This window comes from Dermacentor variabilis, chromosome 2 (assembly GCF_050947875.1).
Source record: "Dermacentor variabilis isolate Ectoservices chromosome 2, ASM5094787v1, whole genome shotgun sequence".
Classification (NCBI taxonomy): domain Eukaryota; kingdom Metazoa; phylum Arthropoda; class Arachnida; order Ixodida; family Ixodidae; genus Dermacentor; species Dermacentor variabilis.
The window spans coordinates 139,389,598-139,403,109 of NC_134569.1; the positions used below are offsets into that span (position 1 = coordinate 139,389,598).

Sequence of the window (13,512 nt, forward strand, 5' to 3'; positions counted from 1 at the left end):
TGGAGAAGTGCAAACACATATTGATCTAATTAAAGAAAACCCACTAGTCATATTTGCAAATGATTACTTTACGGCACGAATTCCTAAGTTCCAATTGTTGTTAGTGACTTTGCTAGGCGTATCCATTTCGAATGAAATTCCAAAACGACGCCAGTTTGGAGATATGCGCGTTAATCTTGCCAGAAGATGCACTGTTGTTCCACTTACTTATTTTTAAAGACGCTCTTTTCTGAATTGTAGCGCAAAGATGATTGGAACGCCCGTGTGTATCGTTCGACACATTGAAGATATTATCTTGAAAGAGGTGCCATCCTGGAAATTCATTTCAAGTGGATACGTCTCGCAACTTCACTGACTACAATTCGTAAACTGCAATATGCGCAGTAAAATAATTAATAAAAAAATAAATATTCTCAATTTTTGGTAATTATATCAACATGTGTTTCGGTTTATCGTGCTAGTAATGTTCCCCTCGGCGAATAGTCGAACTCAATGACAAGAATTATACTATCTGGCATAGCAAGATATTAACATAACTTAAAAATTCAAGATGATCATCCTGTGTAAACGGCTGGTATATAAAGAAAATCAGTTTTCTAGTTATTAACGTACCGCTCACTAATAAGAATCAGCTTCAAAAGTAATTATGCCCCGCCTCAGGTTCTGAGGAAGATTTTCGACCTAACCAGCTAGCTGTGAAATGCTCTGCATGACATCGATTGCTACAGCGAACGAGATGAGCATAATTTTACTGCAGTAACACCACACACCAGGCAGTTCACACCGTCGAAGCGTTGGCCACAGCCGCATGTTGACAGCTAGAATGTCTCCGGAGTAGCAGGATACACGCAGTACTTTTGGCTGCACAAACAAAGAAAGCTGGAGCCAGCCATCACGCCCCTTTTGACAAGTGCTGCTGCGAAGTCAGGGGAGCAGTCTGCCTTGCACTGTTGACCTCAGTGTTGTGCTCATGAACGCAAGCATTATTACCGTACCCCTCAATTATAAAAATGAACTTCAAATGTAATTATGCCCCGCCTCAGGTTCTGAGGAAGATTTTCGACCTCACTAATTGTAGCGCACACCTCACTGGGGTGAGCAGCTGTGCGCACACCTCCCTGGGGTGACAGAGTACCGTTAGCATGGCCTAAATCATTCCTACGGTCTCACCTCACGAACCATCGAGATGTGAACCGATTTCACACCGTTGGCGGCACTCCTTGCGACCCCGGCGTAGATATGCCGTGTATGCAGAACCAACTGTACGTTCGCGCAGCGAGGCGCCAGGTTTGTTTCTGCGGCGCAGCATTATTTGGATCGCCCGTTGTGTTGCGCCTACAATTATGTCACCCCTCTTGTATTTTTGGACACAGGGCTAAAAGCTCCGGCGCAACGTGAAATATTTCGATTGTTTTAAATGGTTAGATTAAGATTAAGTGTTACCATTTCTTGAAGTGATTGACAAAGACCCGAGAGCCGCAGTGATGAAAGAAGAGAAAGGAAAGGTTCAGTTTGAAGAAGTAATAGTTCCTTGAATCTAATCAGGCATCTGAGTCTACAACGTCGCCATTAAGGATGGTTGAATTTTTGAATTTTTGTTTGCGATCGCGGCAAGGTAGCAGCCTGCATTGGCGATCACCCCAAAAAACGAGAGAAGAGGCCGAGGTCGCTTCTCGTTAGAATGCGTAATATATCGATACAGAAATGAGAAGCATTGCCTGCAAAGGTTTTTCTAGCATTTTATTTTAGGCGTACTATGGAAATACACAAGCACTAGGTACTATCCTAAACCTGCTGTCATTTCTCCTGGTCCGTCCCATTATACTTGACTGCAAGACTCCTTATCATAGACCACAACTTCTACCTCGCAGTTCTTTTTGTATTGCTCGGTACATTGACTTGGAACATTGTCTTTGACTTCGTCCGTAGTCCACAGGGTGCACTCTGTGAAAAAATATGAAAAAAGAAGAAATTAAAGCTACTGTATTATCGTAGCGGATCAGTACTCCTTACAATTGGCATTCATTCTCTTCCGGCCTTATCGTGCAGCTTACCTTGTAGCAACACCAAAAAGAAAAATAATGGATGTATACCGTGTTCATTTGTTTTAGATGCTTTAATGAAACAATTGATCTTGACGAGACTGCAAAAAGGACTTACTAGTTCTTCTCACAACAAGGTAGATGGTATGGCAGCAAGCTTTAACGGCATATGTTTCCCTAAAATGAGCTCTAACACTTCGTGATTGCCGACACAACTTGAAGAAGAAATGCTGCTTCAAATAAGCCGATGTGTAAAGCGTATATTAAAAATAAACTAGTTCTTATTTTCCTCTATCAGTACGATGGAAATAAATCGTGAGGCTACATCCGTATTACGTGTTTATATTGACACGTGGGCTTGTTTATCTTTCTCGGGTGAACGCTTTTCTCCGTGTAACAAACCTCATCGCTCAGCGCGGTACCCACCCGCATGTATCGAGTTTCTCGAATGTTATCGATGGTTCTGTTGTCACCGCAGCTTGTGTAATCTGATCGTATGTGGAACACGAACTGCGCATAGTTTTATGGAAGACACACGGGCACCCGCAATATCTGTGGAATCTTTCATGAGTCGTGCATAAAAGCCGATGCGCTCGACAGGCCGATCATATTTTCGGCGATCGCCGACTGTGTTCGCCGCTATCGTTGTTCTTTCAGTGTAGGTTGTTTCTGAGGGCCACAAGTTGGTCCACTAAATCACCAGTTTCGTCATTCGCCGTTTTGCTACCTTCTTCACCCTGAACACTACGTTACACCTGGTGGAGGTGCTAGCGCGTTCATTTACCCAACGCTCCCGCAAAGCCGCGAAGGAAGCTTGAACCCCGAAGGCAACACCAACGTAGCCCAAAAGCAGCGACCTAGCCGCTGACTGCAAGGACTTCCCCCAGAGCACGGACTTCAGCCTGATATGACCAGGAAGACCATGACCAGCTCAACAACCACAATGGAAACCTCAGCATCAACCTTTGTGCTTCAACAACCCAGAAAGCCCCCTGCCTTCCGTGGAGCTTCGTCGGAGGATCCCGAAACATGGCTCGAAACTTGCGAACGAATCTCGACCTTCAACAACTGGACCTCTGAGGATAAGCTACGCCATGTGTGTTTCTTCTTGGAAGATGCCGCGAGGACTTGCTTCTACCAGCGCTAACGAAAGTTCGCACTTAGCACAGCTGTACTTTGAACCTTCTTTTTTTAGGACCGTGTTACACTGGATTTGTTTTTATTTTGCAATTTCGTTTAGTAAGTTTCATTTTATGTTTTCCTCTCGTGTTTGTAGCATCGAGACAATGCTTTTTGAGATGGGGGCATTGATGCGTGGATTTCTTTATCATTTTCGTGTGAGCGCCTTTGCCCTTCTAAGGAATTTTATCGCTCAGCACGGTACGCACCCGCATGTATCGGGAGTTTCTCAAATGTTGTCGGTGGCTCTGTTGTCACCGAAGCTTGTGTGTGACACGAATTGTGTTGAACTTTCTTGAAGATACGAGGGCACCCCCGATTAGTCTGGAAGTTTCGATCACTCGTGTATAAAAGTCGATGTGCCTGACCGGCAAATCAGATTTTCGACGTTCGCCGACTGTGTTCGCCGCTATCGTTGTTCTTAGAGTGTAGCCTGTTCTTGAGGGCACTTGTTCGTCCAACAAAACTAGTTTCGTCAGTCACAGTTCTGCTGCCTTCTTCACCGTCACTACTACGTGACTTTATACGCTTCGTATATATAGGGTGTTTTTTCTTTAGCCACACCAAAACTTTAAAAATGACCTGTGGCAGATTGTACAGTTCTAATCTTTCATCCAAATTTCTCGATGAGGCGGCCATTACATCTACAAGAAATTAAAATGCTTAGTTGAGTAATTAGCATAGTGACAATAATTAACTTTATAATATTGTGAACCTGTATAGAACGTAAAAATGAGCAACGACGACGACATTGCCTTTATTTGAGTAGTCTAGAAAAAGAAATTGAAAATGTGTATGTTAAGTAAAGATTGCGAGAATAGAAGTGCACGACTGCAATCGTCTGACTATCGAGGTGCTTTGTTTTAACGAAAGGCCTCCTACATTGGTGAAGTATTTAGAAAACAGGGCTACTAGGTAAGTTTGCTGGCTCAGCTTGGAATGGGATTAGTCTCACTGGCTAATGCACACATTTGTTGTGGTCCCCAAACCAAACACCACAGCATACCTGTTTACTATACTGTTCTTTCTGTTCAAGAACATAAATGGACAGGAATGAAATGTATCGTGGTACGAACAGTTGTATCCGGGTGCCTTGAAGACGCACTTGTTCAGCTTCATAGAAATATAATGCAGTACAATTATTACTTAGAACGTTGACTTAAGAATTTAGATATGTCATCTATTACTTCCAATAACAAAAGTTACGGAAGAGATTGCTAGGAATTGACGCCGAAGTATCCTATGTATGTTTTATTTATTTTTTATTTGAGCCTGACTCATTCTTATCAGGCATGCAGAGAGTAAGCTTTCTTTCTTCATTTGCTGTAGTTTTTGTGAGAAATAGATGCCGGAAAAAAGTATTTAGGTATATGATATCAAGCAAAGAAGCGTGTAAATTCCTTCCGCTGGCAGCACACGTACAAATATTGCCATAAGTCATTTTTTTGCGTAATCTTGCGGACCTAATTAGACGTCTCCAATTATGATGTAAAAGCACTATCTGCTAGGCCTGTAACGAAGAAGAGGCGCCGGTTAGCCCGGCGCATCTCCAGCGTATCAAATGTAAAAAAGAAGTGCCGCTCAGTCAGGCGCATCATCAGCGCTTGACGCGCGGGCACGGTTATGACTGCTTGCAGGGTTTTGCCTACCGCACCAAGTTCGACCTCTCACTCCTTACGTACCCTCGCAATAAACATCTTGACAGGCCAAACATTTCCGGTTCCCTAGCATCGGACATATTATAGTGTCCAGTAATAATACTGGAGGTCCATCAGGATTAAGCCTTAGTCACCTTTCTGGTTGTATGTATACGGTAAGAACGGTATTCCTCAGCTTTGTGTATTATTTAGCAATGTCTAGTTGCTACGCGCACAAGAAAGGAGGTAAAAGCCAGGACAAAATATCTATCAGTGATGCTCGTTATGCCGGGGATGTTCAGCTCCCAGCAGACGTCAGCGTACGCTCGCTCTGCCCAGTCTAAGACGATAGGAACAGTTTCTCGAAAGGAGTTCTAGACTCGGTGTCTTCATTTGTGTCAAGACAGCGGTTGTATTAAGCGATGCAACTGGCGGCATACAACAAGGCATGATGTCGCTTTCTGTCTTGGTGCGTACCAATGAGGCGAGGATAACATTTGCAATGTCGTTACTACGTGGCAGCAGTTAAGGCCAAATAAATAGGGAAGGTGCAAGTAAACAGAAACATCTAAGTAAACAAATTATCAAGTGCAGTTGTCTAACACCATGGCGCCATATGGTAGGCCCTGCGCAAATGCACTTGCAGAAGCATCGCTCCCATGCTTGAACGAAGTTTACAACGGCTGCGTTTAGGCTAGTTAAATATATTACTATCGCAACCTCAAAACTTCTGAATTTAAAACACACACTCCCTATGTCGGTCATTCGCTTGTCGATTATGACATGCAAAATTCTTACCTGGCTTCCCGTTATATGGAATGTCCAACACGGCGCACGTCTGGTAGTCGGCATAGATGGCTCTTGCTTCCTGGTTTTGACGGTCATCTGTAAAATTGTGGAATAAATTTAGGCTCACGGTGCTTCCTGTCTTACTCGGCACAAGAGATAACATTCCGCCAAACATAGCCTCAGAAAAAAATTTAAGGTCAACATTGTTAATCCATAAGTTAGCAAAAGCAAAAAAAAGAAGACACAGCTTTGAATACTACATTGCAATTTCTTTTCCGATGCTCAGTTCACTATGGTTCTCAGTTTATTTACGGTGCCGTTTCAGTTAAAATAAATGCCGATATTCTCACTGATTACTAATTATAGAAGTCAAGTTAGATAATAAATGCGTGAAGAGCACATTGATACATATACAGCTTCCAAAATGAATGGGCAGTTTATTGGTCTCTACGTCAAGGGATTGCAATACAAGACCAGAACACGCCATATTTCCAGAGTTCTTTGGCGTCATGTTGCTTGACGTTGCTTCTTTTATGAGAACACGAACACAGGCACATGATTTATTCTGCATGAGGATTGTTACTTTTGCAAGAGGATTTGGATTTTTCTTCGAACAAAAATACAATATGCCATTGCTTTTAACTTGTAGCCGCCAGCTATGCAATGTGTTTCACTGAGTCACTTCACGTAATATTTATGGATAAGAGTTTCGTTTCCGTGATTACTGTAGGATTTGCAAATACTTGGAATATATGGCATAAATAAACATCGACAAAATATTAAAAAAGAACATTATTCGAAGTGTGAGTATCACAAGTCTAACTCCATCTATCGGCGAAGTCACGCTGATAAATATGATTCGCGGATTACATTCAAGACTCTGCAAGCGTCGTCTCAAGCTGCGTGTTAGGCATGCCTGCCTTATCTTTCATTGCACGTATGCATGTTACGCATGGCCGCAATTGAGAGCACCGACATAATGCACTGCGATGTATTATTCGGTGACCCTGTTCGGTTTATTCGGTCAAAATTTGGCAACACCTTCTGCACCTAGACCAGGTTTCAATGAGCTCGATGGCCTTTGATTTTTGTTCAGTTGCAACAGGTACAGTTATGTACCTGTTCTGCGCCATGACTACTAAGCTTTTAATATATAGGGGTGTATATATAGGGATACGGCGCTTCATTCCGTTCCTGTTCTTTTAGTTAATTTAGTAATATAATGGTACTCTGGGTTATGCGTTCGCGACAATATAGCCGCAAGTGACTATGTTCCAACACCTGCTTGTCTCTTCATACAATTGGTTGATCTGATGCAAAGAATTCAGAATTCGGGCTACACCACTCGCAACATTAAACTTTTTTTAACGAATGCAAGTACTTGAAACGAATTATATTTCAAAGTAGGTTAGGTCATCTGCCGTTTTATCGTTTGTTTCGATTTAGTACAAGGTTGATTTTTTTCATGTTACAGAAAGGTGGAGATATCCATTGACCTTAACAAACGCAGTTGGTGAAAATATTATAAGTGAATATTGACCATTTTCTTTGGCTGCCTCTACATTCTGTCAGCTGTGCGGTCTATGATCACATGTAATTTATGTATTAGAGTTTTCATGTTCACATGAACGCAAGCAGCTAATTAGCTTGCACAATATCTTGTGATAATTTCAAACTGAAGTTTGTGCTGTTGGCCCTCGTCATACTTTCCATAATGCTCTTTTCTACTTTGATCTTGATAATATTCATTCATGCCAATTTCTATTTAACTTTCCCTCATTTATACATGCGCTGGCTATATTTCCATACATTCACCGACCAAATATAACTTCCTTTCTACAAATTCGACTAATTTTATGCGCTTACTCGCAGATTATGGGCCCCTGCTAAGGCGCTAACTTGTCCTTGTGCGCTCCCTCATTAACTAATGTTAACTGCAAGTACATTATGACAATAATCCACAGAAGGGAACCGTTTCACTATTCACACTTATTCAGGTGCAATGCAGTCAGCTATTTTAAAGTTACCGTCATCGACAGTGACGAATGCCTTGTCCGGTGCGTCTCCTTTCTCGAAGTGGTACGTGATGTTCTTCCTGAAATAATCATTAGAACATGTGAGCACTTCAGAAACCAAGTAGAAGAATACGAAAAATCAAGAACGATTACCTGTCATGGCTTTCCCCATTTCACTCCAATGAATGGTATATGTTGTTGATACATCTGATCATTTCAACCAATTCATCGTAAGTTTTATCAGCGATTTGTGGTTGGAAAAGTGTGGTTAGGTCTGCCGATCTTCTCATTCTACAATTATTTTTAATGATGTGGAATTTCTGGTACATTTGTTCCTGGTGCGCGCATTCTCACAATGTACGCGGGAGTGTCCTCCGGTTGGAAGAAATAGTTGATCGGCGAATTTGGTTACGTTGTGTTCTGCACACTAAAATATTGTACGATGACAGCAACAAGAACGAAACATATTAGACAACAATGTGAAAGAACAAATTGTCATTTACCAAGGCTGTAGGTTTCACGAGCCTTACTAATTTGAGACAGTAGACCTTGAAAAGACTGGTACTATTGACCTTAACCGCATCGCATTAGTATTTTCCTCATTTTCTGTTTAGCAGTGAGAAAGCATCGCCGTTGAAGAATTCCTTCTTTTCTGATATTGAGCAAGGTACCACAACCGTTGCGGGACACTCGACCTGTGAGTGTGCTGACCAGGGCCAGCATCCACAAAAAAGATATTACGCTAGAATTGCTCATAAAACAAATTATCAGCCATTCCTCATGCTGCACATGCCTTTAGTGAAGGCAACCGGTCAAAGGCAATGAGCCCGTACAAACGAAAAGCTTTCTAAATTTCTTCACAGAAGTTTAATACAGCGCCGCGTAAGGACATCTGTAACAACAGCTCGATTGATTATGAAAATATTTCTGTGGACATCGACAAGTCTCAAAGCGCCCAATATTATTCACCCCTCTTCAACATGGTGCCAGCTTTTTATTATTACATTCTTGAATTCTTAACTATCGCTTTTAAAAACTGTAGCAAACTGATACAGTGACAGATCCGACTGATTGTCCTCTTTGCATATATAATACACAGCTCTACAATAAATCAGTCAAAGCTTCATACGACGCCATGACCTTGTTAACTTTTCGTATTCATTTTATCATAATTCATTCCTTATGAGTTGATCTAACTTAAGCTAAATTGCCATGGTATTTCGTATCTTTTTCCAGGGAATGTTACGTATCTAGAGGCTGCAGCATTGTTGTCGGTAAGTCGATCAAGGCGTATTGCACAGCACTCAAGGCAAGGTATCGACAATTTTAGGATTGGTCCTTCTGTCAATTATCTGCTTGAGCGATCATTCAATCTTCTAGGGCTAAACGTTCATAACTCACTTCACATGGCCATTCAGGCCCTTGAGTAGCCAGACATAATCAGCAGTTGGTCCATCGTTATCAAATTTCGTTCGGACAGCGGTCAGACAATCGAGATCTCCATCATTGTCAATGTCGAATATGGCGACGCCGTAGGGATGCGTCTCAAAAACCTGTAACATAGCACAATTGCATTGAAATGAGGTAAAATAAATGTATAAGGGGCAAAATAGAACTCACTATACGATCATACTTTCAAAACAGTGTGTCAAGTAGTTAAGTGCAGCAAGTGTCCCATAGGTTAGGATTAGCAAAACTTAGGGTCTCAATTCCGACCCTAATCCTTTGTTTGTTTTAGAACCTCCGAAGCAACGATGTAAGATATCCAAGTGTAGATATCTCATTCACATCACTATAGCCACAGAAACTCTTCTCATGGTGTTAGGCTGCTGAGCACGAGGTCGCGGGATCGAATCCCGGCCAGGGCGGCCGCATGTCGATGGGGCGAAATGCCAAAACACCCGTGTACTCAGATTAAGGTGAACGTTAAAGAACACCAGGTAGTCGAAATTTCCGGAGTCCTCCACTATTGCGTGCCTCATAATCAGAGAGTGGTTTTGGCACGTAAAGCCCCATAATTTAATTTTTAATTTAAACTTATCTGTGTACATTCAATAGGTACACTTGCGTAAAGCAACGCTTCATTTTGATCAAATAAAATCATAAGATGAACAAATATTTCTACACTTCACGTTCACACATTAGAGTGAAATCAACTACGGTCATTCAAATTAAGGACTGCTGGCTACGGTCAACTAGGACACTAAAAGGACGTATAATTTCCCAGCTATAGCTTGTTTTCCAGTTTCACCGCCTGCCTTCGCCACCGGTCTCCATGCTTTAGCGTCGCAATGAGTCAAATTACGGGCAACGTTCAGCTGCTGCTTGAAGAGGAGTGTAAGCCACGCGTGTGGTGTAGACAAACATATACATCTGTCTTTCATTAAGAAAAACGTTTTTGGGATCGAAGTACGGGTTTCTTGATGCGTCGGGTCGGAGGAAATAGTTCATTTGGGCTGCAGGCAAATGCTAGGAAGTCCAAGCCAGTTCTACGCAAGAACCACTTAATGACAACCTAAAATACACACTATTCATGTCGGCTTAAAGGCATCTCTTATCCTTATATAACTTGCACCTAAATAGTGTATGATTTACAATGGATACTTTGGTATTTGTAAACTTGTTATATTCACGTTACACTCCTTTTATGTGTGAAAGTACCCATTACCTTCTATCGCGTCAGGCCGAATCTGTGTTCATGTTATCAATTCACATACCACGGTACCGGTGTTTTGCAATTCTACAGACCCCAATTGCGGCCTCGCTCAACTGTTGTCCTCCAACACCTAATTGAACGCAATGTTAGCATTAAGGCTTGTTGTATTATAATTACTCCTCACGTGGCATTATTGAAATCAAATTCACAAATAACAGAAGGCTTGAGAAGATTGCGCAATCCGCCTGGCCTTGTGAATTTTGCTGCCACTCATTATTTCCCTGTGTCTCCATGTACTACATTGCTATCTTCATTACCCATTCCTTGCCTCTACCGCAATAGTTGCTCCAAAGAAGATTTACGGGCCTGCATAGACGTATTTCGTTTTGATTTGTGTCTCCTTTTTGCTGTGGAGTGCCTGCGAGGACGTTTGTCATGCAATGTTACGAGGAAGGCATACCTAAGTCTTCAATAAGGTGTCCTTTGAAATCGGCTCCCTTTAAAAACCATACTAAATGTTTTGTGGTCGCCGATATCAAGAAATGTGTCGAGAAATATCGGGAAAGTGTCAGGATAATATTACCCAAAGTGTGAGACGTAATACACCCGCGTTCTATATATATTTTTTCACTTCAATGCATCAAAGATCATTTTGTGAAAAGAGTAGGCGGAACAATACTGCATTTTCACGAAGAGTTTGATGGCGCAAATCTCGTAGCCTTAGTCATTCTGGAAATTCATTCAAAGTGGAAACCCTGTCCAAACCCGCCGGATACGGTTCGTAAAACAATATGGGCAGCGAAGCAAATAATTAAGAAGTTAATGGGTGCTTTTTTTGAATAGTTGACAATGTCTTTCCACTTATAGTGCAATTAATGTCCGCCTCTCTGAACAATCCAACTCAAGGACTAGAGCTAGGTTGTCTAAAACAGGCAATTTTTCAAGTTCCGCAAAACTCAGATACGATCAACCCGTGTTTAAATTTTGGCACAAGTTATACGTGACACTCTTTATATAATAATACGTAGGTAAACCTGTCTATTTTGCACACTTGTGCCTTAACAGTGTCCAGCGCGAGAGAACTGGAGCGCAGGCTTATCGGGAAAGGGTAAAGGAACCTTGCAAGATTTGTTTTCGTGTTTAGCTTTTATGCGGTGTATAATTAAAAATGAAAAAAAAACTTGCCCTAATTGCGCTCACGATCCCATGAAAACAACAAAATTTGAACACTTGGGTTTCACGTGTCAAACCACGATCTCAGTCTGAAGCATGCCATGGTAAACTCGACATTTTGTTTGTACAGCCTGCCGTTTAGAATTAAGGGACAACAAATGTCCCTTAGGTTAGAAAGAGCAAAACTGAAGGTCTTACTTCCATCCCCAATACTTTGTTTCTTTGAATAGGTCCTTAGCAACGTAGTAAATTGTCCAACCGCAGATATCCGATTTACTTTAATATAGCAAGAGAAACTTATGTGTGTATATCCAGTAATTACACTTGCGTAGAATAACGCTTTATTTTGATCGAAGAAAATACTACAACAAATAACTTCTGTGCACTTCACTTTCCCACATAAAAGTAAATTACGGCAAGTCTTATTGAGGAGAGTCTTCGTACGGTCAAATACGACACTAAAAAGACGTATAATTCCGATCTCTAGCTTCGTTTCCACTTTCACCAGCTGCCTTTGCCACCGATCTGTATATTTTAGCGTCGCAATCAGTTAATTGGACGCAGTACGGGCAATGTGTTGCGGCTTCATGAAAGACAAGCGTTTTTGACGCGTGTATGTATTTTATTGAAAAAGGAAATAATTGCATTGAAGCCCGGGTTTCTTGATGCGTCAGGTCGTATCGTAGAAAATCCGGCGTCGGCGTCAGTGTCCCGTGTCGGCGTCCAGCGTTGGACGTCATTTTGGGAAAAATATTTTCCAACCACCCATACCCAGTCCCTCTATGTGGCGGAAGGAAACTACTGAATAATTTGAATTTCTCAACTTAAAATACGTAGAAAAATCGTAAAGTACGACTTCCACACAATCTAGAGAGGTGATAGCGTCGGATTGTAATTTGACAATACAACAAAAGCATAATACTGTTACGCGATTAGCCAAAGAAACCACTTTTCCGAGGTTTCTCCAACACATCGACCGGTGGCCGCGTCCATCATTTGCGCGCGCTGGCGCGTGAGTATCTCGGGTGCCGTGGAGCGGCGTCCAGCTCCTTGCAACGCCTCCAGATTGCGCTCACCTAGGCCGCATCACGCCTCACGCAAGAGGCCGCGTTTCTACCAGAAAGCCGGCTTTCGTGCACAGCGTTCGCGGCCAGCGTTTTGCAGGAAACATTACGGTTGCACACGCTGCATTTACTGGGAAACGTGAGAAGCAGTCAGGGATTTTCGAGTGCTATTACGTTCCACTCATTTTTCGGCTGCAGACAAGTGCTTGGAAGCCCAAGCCAGTTATACGTAATTACCACTAAATCACTAGCTAAAACAGAAACACTTCATGCCGTCTCATAGGCATCTCTTAACCATACATAACTTCTAAGGTAATAGCGCCTGAGTTGCGATTGATTGACGGCAAACAGTACCTTTGTTCTGTGCAGCTATGTTGCATTTCCATATTTTTAAACTGTGGCTTAAGTTAGCTAGGGTACCCTGAGTATATATGTATGCGTCGAGGTATATCAAGAGTACATAAAGAGGCAGGCAGAACCATATATATATAGGAAACGCCAAATAGAGGAGGGCGGGGGGGGGGGTGGCGTGATAACCAAAGAAAGCAATCCCTCTGAAAAAGCGAGCTTACGAAAATATTACAAAGAAACAAAGAAAAACAGGAATAATACGTGCCTTCATTATATCTGAGACGTCATCTTGTGTCTCTGTATTGGAATCACCGAAAACAGGCGGCGATGTGAACCAAAAGGTGCAGATACACGCTACGATCAACGTATTCACTTGCCGCATTTTGCTTCGACCTGGTGCCGTGTGCTTGTGACCCGAACGATACGCTAGCCCCTTTTATACGAATACGACAGGGCGTTTTAACGGGTGTGTTTTTGACAGATGCTAACAGCGGGTTGTGCATACCAGCGTTTAAGCATGTTGCTGTAAGAGGAAATTACGAAACTTTTTTTGTCTTCTTCATTGTGAATATTTTGCTCTAGCTGATCGGCCAGAAAGGTTGCGAC

The 13,512-nt window shown here is 42.1% G+C and overlaps 1 protein-coding gene across 1 annotated transcript; it reads right to left on the minus strand.

The window, feature by feature from the left end:
• Positions 1-1,731: 1,731 nt before the first annotated feature.
• Positions 1,732-13,302, minus strand: LOC142570998 (uncharacterized). The gene is made up of 5 exons (XM_075679294.1): positions 13,172-13,302; positions 9,064-9,215; positions 7,675-7,742; positions 5,657-5,743; positions 1,732-1,944 (listed from the first exon to the last, which is right to left on the minus strand). The coding sequence occupies exons 1-5, from the start codon at positions 13,286-13,288 to the stop codon at positions 1,820-1,822; spliced, it is 549 nt and encodes a 182-aa protein (XP_075535409.1). The 5' UTR covers positions 13,289-13,302; the 3' UTR covers positions 1,732-1,819.
• Between the last annotated feature and the right edge of the window lie 210 nt (positions 13,303-13,512).